The sequence below is a fragment of the Loxodonta africana genome, chromosome 6, assembly GCF_030014295.1.
Source record: "Loxodonta africana isolate mLoxAfr1 chromosome 6, mLoxAfr1.hap2, whole genome shotgun sequence".
Lineage (NCBI taxonomy): Eukaryota > Metazoa > Chordata > Mammalia > Proboscidea > Elephantidae > Loxodonta > Loxodonta africana.
This window is the reverse complement of record NC_087347.1, coordinates 122,711,088-122,730,444: the sequence shown is the minus strand read 5'-3', so window position 1 is coordinate 122,730,444 and position 19,357 is coordinate 122,711,088. Positions and strand designations below refer to the sequence as shown.

The window sequence follows — 19,357 nt, the reverse complement described above, 5'->3', positions numbered from 1 at the left end:
AGACTCCTAGAACTCAGAAGAGCTGTTAACACTCACAGTTATAGTTTGTTACAGCAAAAAAAAAAAAAAAAAGGGTTAAAATCAGCGAAGGACAAAAGCACACAGGGCAGAGCCCAGGGAAGACCAGGCACAAGCTTCGTACTGTCCTCTCCCAGTGGAGTCAAATGGACAGCATTTAATTCTTCCAGCACTGATGTGTGATATGTGCCAAGTGTTGCAAACCAGGGAAGCTCACCCAAGCCTCGGTGCCCAGGATTTTCTTTGGGGGTCAGTCACAGACATTGTCTTAGTCATCTAGTGCTGCTATAACAAAAATACCACAAGTGGGTGGCTTTAACAAAAAGAAGTTTATTCTCTCACAGTCCAGTAGGCTAGAAGTCTGAATTCAGGGCACCAGCTCCAGGGGAAGGCTTTCTCTCTCTGTCGGCTCTGGAGGAAGGTCCTCGTCATCAGTCTTCCCTTGGTCTGGGAGTATCTCAGCACAGGAACCTCAGGTCCAAAGGACACGCTCTGCTCCTGGCACTGCTTTCTTGGTGGCGTGAGGTCCCCATGTCTCTCTGCTCGCTTCAGTCTCTTATATCTCAAAAGAGATTGGACTAAGACACTATCTAATCTTGTAGACCTCATCAGTATAACTGTCACTAATCCATCTTATTACATTATAGTGATAGGATTTACAATACATAGGGAAATCACATCAGATGACAGAATGGTAGACAGTCATACAGTACTGTTAATCATGACCTAGCCAAGTTAACAGATAGTTTGGGGGGACACAATTCAATCCATGACAGACATGCAGTGCTTTTTATGACTGACCTTAGCTGTTCTGCCTCCCACCCTCACCCGGGGCCAAACTGATGCAGTGTGTCCAAAGTCCCTAAAAAAAAACTGTTCTGCCTCCCACCCTCACCCGGGGCCAAACTGATGCAGTGTGTCCAAAGTACCTAGGCACACAAAATAGGCATTCACCATAAATCATATCGTTAGCATAAAGTGTATGGCAGGGCTCAGGGTCTCAGGTATACAGAGACATGCTTAGCAGGAAGAACCTTCCAAAGGCTCAAAGGTAATCTCCCAGGAACCTGCCAAGGGCCAGTCTTGAAGACCTTTGGAAGGTGCAGGGTTTGGGCAACTCTAAACCTGCAGAGTTTACTGCGTTTTAGTAAAGGCAGATTTAGCAGGCATCAGTGAGCGAGGGAGTAGTCAGAGATAGTATGAGAATTTGAACCAGGCTCGATTTTTCTGCAGTATTAGAAGAGAGAAGCAGTACAGCTAATGAAAATAAATAGATTCGAAAATACCAGAATGTTTAAGCAGATTTAAGTAATAGATAAACGTGTGTGAAGGGAGGATATAAATTAAAATTTTTCAAATCAAATCCCAGTTTAAATATATTAAGTGAATTCATCATTCAAGGCAATTCTGGTGTGTGGCAATAACTACCCTTTAAAAGATCAGATTGAAAGTCTTCCTTGTTTGCTTTGAGATCAGAAAGGGAAATACAGACAGGTATTGAATCCTCTTTGTTCTTGCCCCTCTTGTCAGTAACATCTGGGACCAGGATGATCACGGAGTTTTAAAGAAAACCTAGTTCTTGTCTGCAAGGAGCTTATAATCTAGTTGAGAAGCCTGTCAAGTAAAGCAAATATTAGAGAACGGGGAGGTAATACGCTCTAATCTTCCTTCTCCATGGGTCTCTCCAGCACCTGATGAATACCTGTGTACTACCTGGTGTGTCTTCTCCCCCCACCTATGATGTTAACAGCTTTCTGATGACTGGGCCCCTGTTCTTTGTGACTGGGGTGACACTGTCCACATGGGGAATCTGGTGCAGTGACACAGAACCGTCACCTACCCCTTGACAATGAGATTGTGGCCTCAGGGTATATGCCTGGTGTTCCCTTATACAAGGTAGCTTTTTACCAGCTACACTTTACCTTTTGTTTTAGGTGGAAACACGAGAAGATGAAGAACAAAATGTCAAGTTGACTGAAATTTTGGAGCTCTTGGTTGCAGCTGGATATTTCAGGGCACGAATTAAAGGCTTGTCCCCTTTTGACAAGGTAAGAGAAGCCCTTCTAACCAGTAGGCTGATTTTTGTTAGGAGTGCATGATTAGCCGTGGTCAGAAAAGAAAGGAGAGGTTGATTTTTACTTTCACCATTTCTATGTTCCCATATCTTCCTAAATCAGATTCATTAGGAAAACGTTCAAATTTCCTATTAAAAGAAAATAATAATTCATCAGTAGATATGCATTGGATTCCTTTTCTGTGTATGAAGCTTTAGGAAATGGAAAGAAACAAAAGACATAGTTCCTCCTTTCAAAGAACTGACAGTTTAGGTGAAGAGAGAAAATTTATATAAAATCTGAGTTATCAAGAGCTATGACTCAGAATTGACTCGACAGCAGCAGATCTGGCCTGGCTTTATCCCAAGTCAGTGTGCATGCGGACAGTTGCCAGGTGGCCTATGGGTAGAAAATGCTCTGAGTTTGAGAGAGGGGAAGTCCGAATGGGATGAAGCCTTCTGATCCTGTAGAGTTATAAACAGTTATTATGCACAAGGCATTGTAATAGGCGCTGAGGGCTCGGAGATAAGACAGAGGCCCTGCCCTCAAAGACCACTGCGTTTGCAGAGTAGCCAAGAGGAACAAGCAAACAACAAGCATAGAGTGAGTAGCACAATGCCATAAGCGCTCCAGTACAATCAGAGAGAACGGAAGCATCCACATCAGCCAGGGTGGGCGGAAAAGCTTCCTCACAGAAGAAGGTGCTGAGTGCCTCAGGGAGTCACAGCCCTGGCTGTGCATGGCAGTCACCCTGGTGGTTGTATGATACAGACGTGCAGGTCTCACCCCTTGAACCTTAGGTCACTTAGATCTGGCCTGGGGCCCTGGAATCTGTGTTTTGTTAGGCACCTTGCATGAGCTTTAAATCCCAGCCAGACTAAGCTTCACTGTTGATTTTTCTAATATCAAGCTTCACTGTTGATTTTTCTAATATCAAGCTGCGTCTGAAAAGGATTTCGTTTCAGAATGGTTCTTAGCTGTAGCCTCGTTTGCATCTCAGAGAAATTCTGTGAGATAGATAGCGCAGGGATTCTCATCTCCCTTCGCAGATAAAAAAAATAAGACGTATGGAAAGTAAGTAATGAGCTTCACAATTAGGGGTTCTCTCGCATGTCCGGTCAGTAGAACACGTACCCAGAAATTCCTCTGGAATCTGGCACTTGCCTGAAACTCGGTTAAGACTTCTCTCAGCTGAGTACTAATGTTCTGTCTCCTTCACTGTAAAGACAATCTAGATGTGACACATCCATTCAATAGCAATCCTTACAGACTTCAGGAAATCACGTTTAGTGTATGTGAGGAGGGAAAAGAGAAAAAAAAATAAGAACGATCATAAAACGATTAGGCTCTAGGTCAGCCAGACCTGAGCTGGAATAGATCCTCCTTCTCATGGACTGTGTCACCTTTAGCAGGATGCTCAGCTCTTAAGCTTGTTCTTCAGCTGTGAAAAGGGAGTAACAATGCCTACCTTTTAATCTTCCCATCAGGTTCAGGTATCACGTAGCTGGTACGTTGTGTGCACCAGTACAGCTAGATAGAAAGCGCCCTTCCTCCTTTCCATTTCTTCACGTATCTTAGCACTCGTTCTAGGCACAGAGGAAATACTGAACAAAAGGTCAGCAGTTCAAATCCACCAGGCACTCTTTCGAAACTCTATGGGGCAGTCCTACTCTGTCCTATAGGGTTGCTGTGAGTCAGAATTGACTCGAAGGCAACATGTTTGGTTTAGTTTTTTGGTTTATGTCTAGATGGATTTTTAGAAAACGATAGTTTTTATCTGCACTGTCCAGTATGGTAGCTGTTTGAAATAATTAAAATTAAATTAAGTTAAAAATCAGTTTCTCAGTCACATAACCGCACTTTGGGGGCTTAGCAGCCACGTGTGGCCAGTAGCCGCTGCATTGGACAGAGGGATGTAGAACGTTTCCGTCATTGCAGGAAGTCTTACTGGGCAGCTCTGGTTTAGGTGAACGTAGCTGAGGAGGTAAGGAGGGCACACATACTCACTGTCTTTAAAGATACATAATTTTGTACGTTTACTGAGCTTGAAAGAACTATTTCTAATTTATCTACCTTCCGCTCCTTCCCCTCTCCCAGAACTGGAAAGGTAACAAGTACCTCCTCTGTGTCTTGCAGGTAGTGGGAGGGATGACGTGGTGCATCACCACTTGCAGCTTTGACGTAGATGTTGATCTGCTGTTTCAGGAAAACTCAACAATAGGTCAAAAAATGTAAGTTACTGGGGCTTTTCACGGAGAAGCCTAAAGGGGGAGAAGGAAGCCAATTTCCGAGTGTTTTCCATGTGCCAGAATTTGTGCGACATGCGTTCCTTATTTTAATTTTCATAATAATAGGAGTCATCCCTGTTTCACAGGTGAGGAAACTGAGGCTGAAGGCAGCCCAGGTCACACAGCTAGCAAGTAAGAGCCATTTAACGCTCAAGCTCTTTCTCATACTTTTCTTAATCGAAGTTCCTAGTGACTATTTAGTCTCTTTACAAAGACAGCTAATTTGGGTGGAGGTAGAATAAGGGCGGAAATGAGAACCTTTCCCCCCATCCCATCAAGAGAGGGCAGCATGGGCCCCTCGCTAAAGACTTTACCTGAGGGTACCCTGCCCTGTCTCCCAGAGCTCACCCGGGAGTTGGCCACATCATTAGTCTATTTGGGATACCCAGCTCCTCGGTGTGACCTTGGTCAAGCTGCTGTCTTCTCTGCGCCTCAGTTTCTTTATCTGTAAAGGGAGGGATTTGTGGTCTCAGATCTGTATAATTCTGTGACTTGTTTTATTTTTTTGATTCATTACCCTCCCCCAGGAAAAAACAAAAGATGGTTTATGAATATGCATAGGAAGCGATAAGATAACTACTTGCAAAATGGCAGAAAGGTGAGGCAAAGGGGAAAAAGTGGGGACAGAGGCAGAGTTAGGAGAAGTGCTGCCTGGAGCACACGTGCCTTTGGAGAGCCTGTCACTGTCTTCTACACACACCCAGTTGATCCTTCTTTCCTAAGGGTTCGATGAGTTTCTATCCCCTTCCCCCAGCCAGTTCTAAAGCCCCATGACCCCATGCTCAGAGGTGCATAAATGAGATTTTAGGCTCAACCGAGTCCATCAACAGCACATGTTTACTAGGCACCTGTGTTCAGAAAACTTGCATGTACATTCACAACAGCCTTTGAATAGCTCTCATTTTATGATGGGGTATTGGACCAGAGAGATGGGGCGACTTGCCGAAGTCCCAGAGTGGGTGGTAGAGCTGGGACTTAGACCCAGGTTTAATTCCCTGTCTTTCAAACATTGCAGTGGAGGGGAAGCTCGACTGAACGCTCTTAAAAACTAAAGGAGTAAAACTAATGACCTGTAATGACAAGCGGTCATGCTCAAATCTTAAACTAGGAAATCTGCCTGGTCCTGTCAGCAGTTGTCACTTTCCCTGATGATTAGAAAGTTAGAGGATCCACCCTCCAACCACCGAGTGGAGGCTGGTGGACGTCTGCAGGAAACCTTCCTGACTTTCTTCCCCCATGTCCCCCTCCAGCGGCGGTAGTGCCTTCAGCTGCTTCCAAATGCAGCTGAGACTCACCACCCTTGCCAGCTATTTCTGGGACATGAGTGTAAGAGGCCAGTAAACCCTGAGATGACACAAACATCCTTCTCCCTGGGCCTTTATGAACTAGACAAGTCATTTGTCTCGGAGGAGTGGCCAGGGAGAAGAATCTTGTCTGAGTGTAGGGGGGCTGGAGGCATGGTGTTGGGGGTGCAGACTGATAAATCTGTAGCCACTAGAGGGAGCTTTCCTCCTGCTCAATCACTGTAACTAAGAGGCATAGTATCTGTAGTGCCCATGGCGCCACAGGTTTAAATAGTTAAAACCTGTTCTGAGCAAAGACAAAACCAGGGCTGGTAATCATTTGCTAAGCATCATGTCTTGGGGAGCAGGGCCGACAGGTACCCCTTTCTTCCCCTCGCAAGTCAATGAAATTAAGAAACAAGACATGGGAGTCTGATGGAAGTCAAAGTAAAAAAAATAAGCTTATCAGAGAGGAATGTTGCCAAATGGATTTGCTGATACTTCCTACCAAACTCTCCTGTTCCAGCCCCAGGCAGGGCTGGACAACCACAGGCTTCTCCACTGGGGCAGGCCGTGTCAGTCAGAGAAGGTGCTTGTGTCTAGAAGACAGGCTGCCCAGAAAGGAGGGACCTTTTTCCTCTTGGACCTTTTGGATAAATCACCCCCCCCCCCCCACTTCTGTAGGAAGGTGGTATGGAGAGGAAAAGGCAGAAAGTGTTCTCATATGCTTCCCTCCTTAGAAGTGGATGTTCCCTCACGGCTGTGAATGTGTGTAGTAGGGTGTAAGTCTTTTTCTCTGAGCACATTGTACTCGACGTTTGATCTTATGATCTGCGGGAGTGAGGGATAACTGTTCCCCTCAGCAGCTTTAACCTTGGTCCCACCTTGTGAAGCTGTTTTTCAGGAGCAAAACACTGATCATTGGAGTGTTCCCAAGGGACCATTCTTTGGGGGCTGTTTAGCTTTCGTTTTGCCCCTACTAAGGCTGAGGAGATGAAACCTAAAAGCTAGCAGGGAATGAAACCTAGTAAGGGGAAAACAGCTAAGACTGTAATAGCTCTCACCCAGGCCTGAGTCAGACATTGGTCTGAACGGTGTCTGTCTCCTGGGTTGTTGTTAGTTGTCCTCAAGTTGATTCCGACTCATGTCAACCCTATGTGTGCAGGGTCAAACTGCTTCATAGGATTTTCAAGGCTGCAACCTTTCAGAAACAGATCACTGGGCCTGTCTTCTGAGGTTCGAACTGCCAGCCTTTGGCTAGTAGTTAAGCATTGAGCCATTTATACCACCTAGGGACTCCTAATTCCTGGGTGGGATTACTTAACTCCAGAAAGATAAAGGTGGATCAGATTTGTTTCAACAGGAGCATTTTTGGTAGACCCAAAACTTGTTGTATTCATCTCTCTCGCTATGAGAGACCTCTCAATATAAATGCTAGAGAAGTATGTTGGAATCTTCAGAAGCTGAGGCAAGACTGGATGTAGCTCCAGATAGGCTCCCCTAGAGCATAGGTTTCAGGAGCCTGGACAGCAGCTTCAATATGGGAATTGGCTGGGGATGAATCTTCTGCAAAACCCTTCCAGGCTGCACAGGGTGTGGTATTCAGGGTCACCTGTGGTCATCAGAACCCACACGGCCTTGTTCACCATCATCCTTTATTTGTAAACAAGGCCACAGCTAGCTGCTGTGATTGGCTAAGGTTTCAAAAAGGGTCTGGGGTGGGAATATAACCTAAATTGTCCGTGTAGCTGACCCAGAAGCCCTCATTTCTCCATATGGCCCTTCAAGGCCATTCCTCGCCATTATTTCTCAAGGTTCCCGGTCTCTGTACCATAGCTTTGAGGTTTAGCAGACCCACTAAATAACATGTCTCATCTCTCCACTTGAATCTGATCCAGTTAGGATACAAGAAGCAAGAGTCAGACAGGTGGAGACCAAATACCAGCTGAGTAGGGAAGGAAGCTTAAATCTATAGTGAAACAGTTTTGCACAGAAGTTCCTTCACCACTCCCACCATAAAACTAGCCCACCCAGTCCCAGACTAGCTGAAAAACCTCCCCAACAGGGGAGGATGCCTGCCTCTTGACCTAGAAGTATGCTCTGGGGCTTCAGGGAACCCGGCTCCCCCTTCCCAAACCCAGCCATTTCATAGGAGAACTGAGGTGAGGTGCTGGAAAGAAGTCAGACCATCCCTCTTGAGAAGCAAAATATTTCCCCTCTCTGAGAAAGTAAGAGTAAGCTTCCTAAAATCTAGGATTGATTTTAGACTATCAAAAAAATAAATGCTACGATTTATTTTAAAAATATTTTTGTACGCAGAGTAGAAAACTCCAGATTTCTTTTGGGCTGAGGCCCTGCGTCTCACAAAGGAGGATTGTCTCAGCCTGTGTGAGCCTCTAGTCTTCCTGATTGTACATGTGTTAACAATTGTTTATTTGCCTGTCTTTTCTGCTATACTGTGCGCTCTAGGAATTAAGGGCCTGTAAGTCAATTGTCTTCATATTCTGGGCACTTACCACAGGGTATGGTAATTACTTGCTACGTGAATAATATTTACAATTTTTTTTTCAACAAATAACCAGGTGGTTCCCAGAATTTTGGAAAAAATAGGTCAGTAAAATGAAATGTAAAAGAATTTGGGGCATTGATAACTTTTGATTTTTCCATGTAAGGCTGTTAAAAAATAATAACCAGCGCCTTGCATGTCACTGTTATTTCATAAGGACATAAAATATCTTCATATAGAAAAAAGTAGGAAGAACAAACACAATTTTAGAATAAAGGACGTAGTCAGTTTTATGACCTCACACCATACGCACACACACATCTAAATTTGCTTATCTTTCTCATTTTGTAGTCAGCCAGGAGAAATGTAGTCATGGCGTGGCACCAGCCTGGCACTGAGAAGCCTTGGATTCACTTGGGCGGCCGGCCAGACCGTAGAGATGTCCTCAGGGGCACATAGTGTGTTCTCACTCTTTGCTTGTTATTTCTGAACAGAGCTCTCTCAGAAAAAATTGTCTCAGTCCTGCCAAGGATGAAATGCCCACACCAGCTGGAGCCCCACCAGATCCAGGGCATGGACTTTATTCACATATTTCCTGTTGTTCAGGTGAGAGCCTCTCTCTGTGTGGTGTCTTGTCCTCTGAGCATCAGAATTCCTGTCATGCGTCTGGCTCTCAGGCCGTCTGGACTGGATGCTGTATCTGATGGGTGTGTATGGATTTGGTGGCAGCAAAAATGATGGTGTTTCCTGATGTCATCCTCAAAAGGTTACAGTCCTCCATGTACCCTGGTTTTACACTGTCACCTGTTAGAATCTTTGAGTGTTCCCATCAGTGGCTTTTCATTGCCTTTTTGGTAAAGATAGAACTCCATAGCCCTGTATGCTGTGGTCCCTTCTGGTCTGTCCACTTCATTTTGTTCCTGCTCTTGTTTGTTCTTTCTGTTCTTAGCCCCTCTGACCTTTTTTTCAGATTTCCTCATACTTGCCGTATTCTTCCTGTCACAGGGCCTTTGCATATGCTGATCCTTTGGGCTAGAATGTTTTTCCTTTCCCTTCTTTCTTAATTTATGTTCATCCTTTAGATCTCAGCTCCACTGAACCTTCCCAAGGAAGCCTTCCCCAACCTCCTAATCTAGAATAGGTTCTTTTGCTATTTGCATGCATAAGGGTACATTCCCTTCCTTCACAGGAATCCTCCTTACTATAGTCCGTAACCATTTATATTCATTTGTGTGATTATTTCTCTCCTCCCATCAGACTGTAAGCTTCGTGAGATCAGGCACTGTGGCCGTCTTGCCCACTGTTGTGTCTCCAGCACCTTGTGGAACATCTGGAACTTGGTAGATGCACAGAACTTATTTGATGACTAAATATTTAATGGGGGGTTATCTCCACCCCAGCTGTTTCCCAAGGCTCTGTCATTAAGCAGCTCATGCTCTAAACCAAAAAAAAAAAAAAACCCATTGCCATCAAGTCAATTCCAATTCATAGTGCCCCCATAGGACAGAGTAGAACTGCCCCATGGGGTTCCCAGAAAGTGGCTGCTAGATTCGAACTGCTAACCTTTCGTTAACAGCCAAGCTCTTAACCACTGCAGCACCAGGGCTCCGGCTTATGCTCTACAGGCGCCTCCTGGCACCTTGGGAGCTTCCCCTCCAGGCACCTTGAAAAGAGGAGGAGCAAAGGGACTGACCTTTGTTTCCTCTGTGTGAATAGTACTTTGCATGTATTACTTCATCTGATCCTAAAAGAGTTCTTTGAAGCATCTCTTATAATTCCAAAAAGTGAGACTCAGAGGAAGCATCAATAATTTGCTTAAGGGCAGAGATCTAGTGAGTGGAGGAGCTCAGTGTAATGTCCCAGTATCCAAGCCTTGTGCTTTTCCCACCTACCGTCTGGGCAGCCACCAGGAGGAAAGATGAGCAGCTGTTGCTAGAAAAGTCTTCTGCTTGTATGTTAAGATTATATAGTGTCAGGGTTAAGAGTATGGGTGCTGGAGACTTCCTGGGTTCAAGTCTCATCTTTGTCACTTTCTAGCTACGTAACGGTGAGCAAATGACTTTTAATTTCTCATCTGTTAAATGGAGGCAATAATAGTGTCTACCTGAGGGGATAAAAATCATTAATGCATGTAAAGCACTTAGATGAAGGACTGCACATTTTAGTAAGTGCTTTATAAATGTCATGTAGCTGTTTCTGTTACTGTTGGGAGTCTTCCGTGGCTGCAGGCCTAAGCCTAAACCATCAGCCAGGTCCTAGGAACCTCGACTGTCATGATGTTTGTAAATTTGGGGCCAAGACTTTAACTCAGAATCTGGCTTGTATGTTTGTTAGACTTTCTGTCTGTCTGACTCAGGACGGTACCTGACCCTTTTTTGTGAAAATAAGAAGTAGGAACCCTCTGTTGACTATTACTAAAACCTCTACCACCATCAGACTGTGAAATTATTACCCTTTTCCCTAAACCCTGGCTCTCTAGGGATTAGACATCACTCAACCCTACCCAAGAATTTTGCAGGCCAAAAACTCTAGTCCAGATATGAGAAGAGGATGCATGGGAAAAGTGATCTTCTATAGGCACTTTGGGCATTTTGAGTGTCTGTAAATGTTTCACGTTGTGAATAGAATGCTGGAGGGGTTCCTGTCTGGACATGTATCTGGGTGAGAGCCTAGGCTAGTGGGTACCAGATTTCTTAATTTTTTTATAAAATTGTAAAGCAAAAAATGGGAGGTTGACCTAGGGTTACCACCTATTTTGCTGGTTAAGGACATTTTTTAAAGTAACTACTACCTTGCTTTCGCTATCATTTCCTAAAAGCAAATCCATTTAATCTCCAGTCTTAAAGGAGTCCTGTAAAAATGGAAACCCTGATGGTGTAATGGTTTCTGGCTACAGCTGCCAACCAAAAGGTCAGCAGTTTGAATCCACCAGGCGCTCCTTGGAAACTCTGTGGGGCAGTTCTACTCTGTCCTATAGGGTCACTATGAGTCGAAATCAACTCAATGGCAACAGGTTTGGTTTCGTTTTGGTTTCTGTAAAAATGGCGTGCGGACGTCAGACCCTCCTCTACCTTCAGAACAAAGAGAAGGAATCAAGATCAGCAGCAGCCTCGTATGAGAAGTTGGACACACCTGCACTTGCCAACCTTTTACCAGTTCTGACACCAGCCATTCCTCCCGTGGTGCTTTACTTGTCTGCCAGGTTCCTTCACTGGTTATAATGGCCACACAGAGCTTATAGACAACACTCATGATTATGAGGTTTATTAGGGAAGTAGCAGGTACAACTCTGGACCAGGATTAGCACTCTACAACTCAGGATCAGTAAGCATGTAGGCAGGGTCTGGGAGGCTCCCCCGAAGTGGAGCACACATCCCTCCCATTTTCAGTGCAGGACAGCTCCCTTAGCTCCTCTTGGCCGTGCAAGCAAGCAGGCCTTTCTGCCGTGAACACCTCCTCTCAGCTGTGCAGGTCTCCTCTCAGCCTCCTCAGGACAAGCTCCTCTCGGCCCTGGCCTCTGCCCTGCTTGGACAAGTGTTAAAGCTCTTTAGCTCCATCAGTAAGCATCTAGAGGCACCCCACTCTGCTAGTAAGCCTTGGCCCAAAGATGCTCAGCTCTCTAGCTCCATGGGTGGTCAAGCCTAGCTCCACCAGCAAGTGCTCTGAGCCACACATTTCACCGGCAAGCCTTCTGCCCCAAGATTCTCAGCTGTCTTGCTCCATGGGCCAGGAAGTCCACTGTGCAGTCTTGTGCCAGTCACCTGGTTCTGCTGCCGCCGTTTCTCTGCTGCTGCTTCTTGCTGTCTCAGGTGTACAGCTCTCTCTGTCTCCTGGGTCTAGGAGGTTCTCAGGACAGGGACCCTGGGTCCAATGGACACACTGTCTTCCTGGCTGTTCTTCTTGGTGGTTCTGAGGTCCGCCCTCCTAGCCTCTGGGATTGTCTCATTTTAAACCTAGTGTGATGGCAAAACTGACCAGTCCCCCTAGGGTTCCATACACCTTATTCACATGGCCCCACCCCACACAAGGGTTCCATGCACCTTATTTGCATTATTAGCAGACTATGTAATCCCTTTGTTGGGCCACAAATACCGTATGTGCATAGTCCCACCCAGTCATTCTGTAGGAGTCACAGAACTATGAATAGAACGGCCCATATTAAGTAATTCACTGCACCAAACCTTCAAACTGAATATATTTAGTGTTATGAAAAACTCTCTGCATGCCCATTTTTTTTCCTGTTTTGCTGGCAGCCGTGGACCAGCAATTGGGAGCCACTGGCCTGGTTGTCTTGCGTTACTCTCCAGGCCCACCCCCCATGTTCACACTATTTAGCAAAGCTGTAGTGATACTCTCCAAATGCCAGCTTATAAAGAATGGATCTAGCTTCCCGCCACTGGCAGTTCTAGGTCACATCTTTTTCTTCCATGCCAAGTGTGTGAATCCAGTGAAGACAGGCATTTTTCTCGAGTGCTGGGTGACCTGTGGCAGAGTTGGCTGTCCAAGGGGTTTCCTCCATAGCCCTTCACACTGGGATCTCTGGATCATGCCCACTATAGAGTGATCAGTTATCAATTTTCTAAGTGAATCCCGTGGCATAACAGGTGTTACCATCCTTATCTGATCATACTATTCAGCATCCAGCCAAGAAGTAACTCAGAATAAATCTGGGGTTAATTTAATGGAGGAAAATGGTAGATATGATGGGATTATCTGGGAAAGAAACAGGAATGAAAGGCCAGAAACTGGGTCTCTAGATCCAAAAGAAAGCCGAGCTAAATTGAGTTGAGCAATGAGTCAATCTCCTAAGTCATCCTGGGCCGTGGTGCTGGGGAGGGAAGGTGGGCAAGGGGTTTGAGCAGTTCTGAATGCTGCCTGGGCCTCTTCCTCTCTTCTGGATTTTAGTCAGTGCCTGAGGTCATTGTTTGGAGGTGGACTGTGATGGAGTGGTGGAGAGAAAAGGGAGATACTAATAACAAAAGAATATTCCTCAGGTAGTTATTTTCAGTCACTCCTACCCTGGGCAGCTACTTTCTAAACATAATTTTCTCTGGATCCAGCTGCCCTCCGTGAGCAAGGCTTCCCTCCTGTCCTGCAGGAGCACCATGCCCCATGCCATTGTGTCCTTTCAAGTGCAGTTGTCCTTTTGGGGAAGCACAGCTGCTATCCACAGACTTTCTCTGAGATGTGATAGCTCTCTGGAGAGGAAATGGCGGCTCTGACAGATGGCATCCACCTCTGCTCACATGTTTCGCCCACAGGGGGTCACTGTCTGTTTGACTGTAGTGAAGGGAGCAGCAGAGCTTTGGGCCTCCCTGGATGAGTCTTTCCTCTCTTTGGAAGGTGCAGCTTTTCTGACTGATTTCTATTTAAAACCCAGGGAGACTTAATTCTATGTCCCAGTGGGGATAGTCAAACCCAGACCGCCAGGCAATGCCATGACCTTTTCCTTTCAGTTCCTCTGAACTCTCTAATCTAGCCAGATGCTCACTTTTAACTCCTGATGGCCGGGACCAAAGGTTCCCAGCATGACATGGGACCAGATCACAGATAGTAAGGCAGTAAGTGCATAGAAAGTCTCCATGGCCAAGAATGCAGGTGTTGGCCATTTGCTCCCCTGTTCCATCGCTCCCGTGGGAAGATGGACAGTTCCTTGTTTTCAGCTGTACCACAGCAGGGCGTGCAGTGCAGCCTGAAATGGGGTTTACTTGGTAGATGTAAGAAGAAGGTGGGAGAATAAGTAAACTTGTTGAATCCCCTTTGAAAGTTTATTATAAATATTGCTACCGTTTGTTGAGTATCTACTAACGTGCTAGAGTACTGTTTGTATTCTAGTAATAATATGGAACTCTTTGTATTCTGATAATATTAGCTAACATTCATGGAGTCCTGGTGGCGCAGTGATTAAGAGCTCGGCTGCTAACACCAAAAGGTTGGCGGTTTGAATCTACCAGCTACTCCTTGGAAACCCTATGGCACGCTTCTACTCTGTCCAATAGGGTCAGTATGAGTTGGAATCAACTCAACAGCTGTGGGTTTGGTAATGTCTATTAAATGCTTACTATATGCCAGAAATTATTCTAAATGTATAAAACCTTACTTTGCTTAATTCCCATAGTAGTCCTAGGAATTAGGTCCTATTATTATTTCCATTTCATAGACTAGGAAACTGAGGCTTAATTGTTAAGGTCATACAGCTGATTAATGAAAGAGCTCTAATTTAAATGCAGCACGGTGATACCAAAACTTTGTTTTCATTGTTATGATAATTAGGTCTTTCATTGTGACAGAAGGATTTTCAAGGGTAAATCATTGTAGGTGATACATCAAAATAATATAGCAAGCTATCAAATTGTTCTACTGTAGTAGCATCTTTATATGGTGAATAAAAAGAAAAAAAAATTTTTTTTTTTTTTTTAATGGTGAATATACTGTTGGAAATCACTTTCCTCGGAGGCCAGGGTTAAAAATTAAACAGCTTATGTTTGAGTGCAAATTAGTGAGTGAAAAATAATTGTTCTGCTTGAATGAGGGAGAGATTTATTAAATAAGAGAAAACAAAGCACAAACCATAAAGGAGAAAGATTGATACATACTATCACATTAAAATTAAAGGCATTGAAGAATAGAGTTTTCCTAAAAAAGAGGACAAACTACTGACTGGAAGAACTGAGTATAGCTAACCCCTCCAAAAAAAAAACAAACCCACTGTTGTCAAGTCGAGTCGATTCCGACTCATGGTGACCCAATAGGACAGAGTAGAACTGCCCATAGGGTTTCCAAGGAGCACCTGGGGGATTCGAACTGCTGACCTTTTGGTTAGCAAGTATTCTGAATACATAAAGAACGCCTACAAGTTAATGTGAAAAATGCAAACAATCCAATAGAAAAAAGGGTAGCCCTTTTTTAGCCAATAGAAATCCATTTTTTTTTTTAAAAAAGGGCAACCCCAGTGGCTGATAAACAAGAGAGAAGATGCTTGACCTCATTAATAATCAGAGAAACGGAAATTAAAACCACAATGAGATACCATCTCATATCCACCATAATGGCAGGAAAGAAGTGTGACAACACCAAGTGTGGAGAGGAGGGGAGTCATAGCTCACATGCAGTGCTGGTGACAGGACACCTCCATACAACTCCTTGGAGAGAATTTGGCAACGTCTAGCTACGCTGAAGATGTGCAGACCCTCCCAGCCAGTGGCTCCTTTTGCCTGTATTTGCCATGGAGAATCACTGCCACCTGTGCACCATGAGGCTTCTACAGGAATGTTGCTAACAGTGTGTTTGTAATATCAGAAAACCAGAAGCTTCCCAATGTCCATAGCAGGAGAATGGATAGTTGTGGGAATTGATCTAAACAAATATTATTTAAGAGAGAAAATGAACTACAGCAATACTTACCAACACAAGTAACCTAAAAATAAAAATGTAAAGTTATGTGAGTAAAGAAAAAAAAAATTGCAGGATAATGCAATATGATACACCTTATGCAACATTTAAAAAGCATGCAAAGTAAGACAATATATTGTTAGTGATGACCCCCATAGGTAGCAAAAGTATAAACCAAAAACAAAAACCAAACCCAGTGCCATCGAGTCAATTCCGACTCATGGCGACCCTATAGGACAGAGTAGAACTGCCCCGTAGAGTTTCCAAGGAGCGCCTGGCAGATTCAAACTGCCAACCTTTTGGTTAACAGCCATAGCACTTAACCACTACGCCACCGGTACAAATGCAGACGTGATAAATGCAATTATAGGCTAGTGGTTACCTCTTGGGAAGAGGAAGAGACTGTGATCTGGGGTGGGTACCCATGGGCTTTCAACTATATTTCAGATATTTTACTGGTGGGTGAATGGGTGTTTATTATATTTTTATATGTATCTTTTTATATGTCTGAAATTTTCAATGTTAAAAGTACTTCTGTCACCCCTGAGCCAGTGCTGAGATGTCATAAGTGCTCAATAAACATTCTTCAAGGGCAAAGGAAATGACTGGAAAGCCAGTAGGAGACGCAAAGGCTGTTGTTGCATTTCGCACCCCTTTACCCTTAGTGCGTGTGTGCGTGTGTGTGTTTAATGAACTGTTTTAAAGTTTGTTATAAATAGGTATGAGCAGCCCAGTAGAGCTGGTTAACATTTAATAAAACCCATTTGTCAGTCTTACCATGTGAAAGAGCCTCAAAGTTATGACTGCCAGTCTTGAGGCTTGCTAGCTGTGTATCAATGAGCAAATTATGTAGTCTCAGCTTCCGGTTCTGTAAATCATGGCCAGCACTACAATGTTGTGAGGCTTCAGAGAGAGAGTGTGTGTCAGGCTAATTTGATGCCTACAGCCATGTACTCAGTACACACCGTTCTTAAATCTGAGTATTTTGGGGCTTTTTTTCCCCTATCTATACCAGCTCCCCTCTCTCTGGTCTATGCAAGCAGCACAGGAAAGAGAGATTTGCATTAAGATATGTCATGGACCTGGTAGCTGTAGGGAGTGATTGTGTTTGCATTGTGCTCCAGGTGTTTACAAAGCACTCTAGCACTGGTGGTTTCATTTGCTTCCTGTGAGGTGGACGGAGCTGACGTTCTTACCTCCACTTTACCAAGAGGGAACTGAGGCCAAGGATATGAAGTTAGGATGTAAAGCTCCGGCATAGCTACTCAGCACCAGGGCCCGCCGGACCTTAGCATCTCAGACGCCCAGGCTGTTGCCTTTCTCATAGAACAGTTGGTAATTTCTTGTCACCTGGCCAGTCAAGTACAATGATTTGGGTTCAGGAGAAGTACTGTCTCTGAGTTGGCTTTCATATCAGTGGGATTTCGTTCCGATCAGCTCACGTTTTCCAACTTTCCTCCCCAGTGGCTGGTGAAGCGAGCCATAGAAACAAGAGAAGAGATGGGTGACTACATCCGCTCCTACTCCATATCCCAGTTCCAGAAAACCTACAGTCTCCCAGAGGTCAGTGTTCTGCTTCCCTTTTCTTGTTCATCTGAGAACATGAGAGCACACTTTAGAGGGTCCCCGGGAAGGAGCAGCTATAGGCTCAGGTGGACAGAAGGGGTGCTTCCCCCCGGTCCACCTCCTGACACACTCCCTGGCTTGGCATCTCTGCCCCTACTGGGCCTCACCCAACTATTGAAACTGGGCCACCTTATTTGTTTGAACTGCCTTTTTAAATAGGCATTGACTTTAAAACCCTATAAATGTGTCCTTTTTTGTCTTTTATTTTTTGAAATAATATTCTTTTTTGGAAAATAAAGGTCTTTCCCTTCCATCGTAAAAATAATAGATTCTAATTGTAAAAAATGTGGAAAATACAAAGGCATACTAAGAAAAGAACAAATAGCACCCATTGTCTGATCACCTAAACCAGAAAAAGTAACCCATTGCTGTTGAGTCAATTCGGACTCATAAGGACCCTATGTGACAGAGTAGAATGCCCCTTAGAGTTTCCAAGGAGCTCCTGGTGGATCTGAACTGCCAGCTTGTTGGTTAGCGGACGTAGATCTTAACCACTGCGCTACCAGGGTTTCCATCTGATCACCTAGCCAAGCACTATTACAGTTTTAGTGTAGTTCTTTCATATTTTTGCAGGTGTTTTCCTATGGTTGTGGTCACACTATATGAGTGATTGTGTTTTCCTTCTTCACTTTATCTTTTTAAAATTATGATCCATTTTTAATGTCTGTATAAGCTGCTGTGTTACATAGCATCATTTAGATAATATTCTACTCTCTACTAGGCTTATATCATCATCTACTACTTTTTGTGTAATTTTCTCTGTTCCTCAGAGGTTATTTTTCTGTTGGGTTATTTGGGTGTTGGGGAGACAGACCTTACCCTCTCTCATTCCCAGATTTAACGAGGCTGGCATTAGGAGCTGCCCTCTGAAACTGGGGGTGATGCTTTCCAGATGTGTGCTTTCAACAAGCAGGAATTGAGGGCAGAGTGGTGGTTGGGAAGTTCTGAGAGATTCTGCTGTGATTTATTTTATTAAAAAATTTAGCTATTCAGGCAAGTGTTTGGAGAGACCAACAGCCTTGTGACCACAGCCTCGGTGGTTCAAGTCTTGTTACTACAATTTCCTGAGTATGGAACACAAGTTCCTCCCCAGCTTTTGCACATCTTTGTTCCACCTTAAGTGCTCCCTGCCCATCTGTCTGCACGCCCTGCTCCTGGCCATGCCCTCTCAGGACTTCCCACAAAGCGAAGGCTATGGCTCCCAGCATCACTCATCTATTCACTGTGGCATTTCTGAAAGTGTTGCTAAAATTATTTCAGAGCTTGTCTTCCACAGAATTCTCGTTATGTGGGATGGTAAGACGTTTCCTACCATGTATCTTGTCAGTTTGTCATACTGTGGTGCCTTGCATGTTGCTGTGTTACTAGAATTTTTGCCACTGGTATTTCAAATACCAGCAGGGCCACCCATGGTGGACAGGTTTCAGCAGAGCTTTCAGACTGAGACAGACTAGGAAGGGCCTGGCAGTGTACTTCAGAAAAAATTGACCAATGAAAACTTAAGCATATATCGCACTTTGGAGAGTGATGTCTGCGGTCTTAAACGCTAGCAAGCGGCCATCTAAAATGCATCAATTGGTCTCAACCCACCTGGAACAAGGAATAATGAAGAATACCAAAGGCACAAAATAATTATGAGCCTAAGAAACAAAAAGGACCACATAAACCAGAGACTACATCAGCCTAAGACCAGAAGAGCTAGATGGTACCTGGCCACAACCGATGACTCCCCTGACAGGGAACTAAACAGAGAAACCCTGAGGGAGCAGGAGAGCAGTGGGATACAGAGCCCAAATTCTCATAAAAAGACCAGACTTAAGGGCCAGACTGAGACTGGAGGGATCCCAGAGGCCATTTACCCCAGACCTTCTGTTACCACAGAGCAAGAACAATTCCCAAAGCCAACTCTTCAGACAGGGATCGGACTGGAATAGGGGATGGAAAATGAGACTAGTGAAGAACAGGCTTCTTGGATCAAGTCAACACATGAGACTATGTTGGCATCTCCTGTCTGGAGGGAGATAAGAGGGCAGAGGTGGCCAGAAGCTACCTGAACGTACACGAGGAGAGAGAGTGGAGGGAAGTACTGTGCTGTCTCATCAGAGGGAGAGCAATTAGCAGTATATATAGCAAGGTATATGTAAATTTTTATTTGAGAGACTGACCTGATTTGTAGACTTTCACTTAAAG

The 19,357-nt window shown here is 44.5% G+C and overlaps 1 protein-coding gene across 6 annotated transcripts in view; it reads left to right on the top strand.

Annotated features, from left to right (window-relative positions):
* The window catches only part of CCDC93 (coiled-coil domain containing 93), a 142,639-nt gene that overhangs the window by 3,776 nt on the left and 119,506 nt on the right, over positions 1–19,357 (top strand). For 5 of the 6 annotated variants that reach the window (XR_010322339.1, XM_064287279.1, XM_064287280.1 and 2 more), the window contains exons 2-5: positions 1,953–2,066; positions 4,209–4,303; positions 8,644–8,755; positions 17,006–17,104. Coding sequence is in view for 5 of the 6 variants with exons in the window: in XM_064287279.1 (XP_064143349.1) it covers positions 1,953–2,066; positions 4,209–4,303; positions 8,644–8,755; positions 17,006–17,104 (420 nt within the window). In the remaining variant the exon portion in view is untranslated. The remainder of the gene's footprint in view (positions 1–1,952; positions 2,067–4,208; positions 4,304–8,643; positions 8,756–17,005; positions 17,105–19,357) is intronic. The other variant, XM_064287282.1, reaches the window with a different exon arrangement.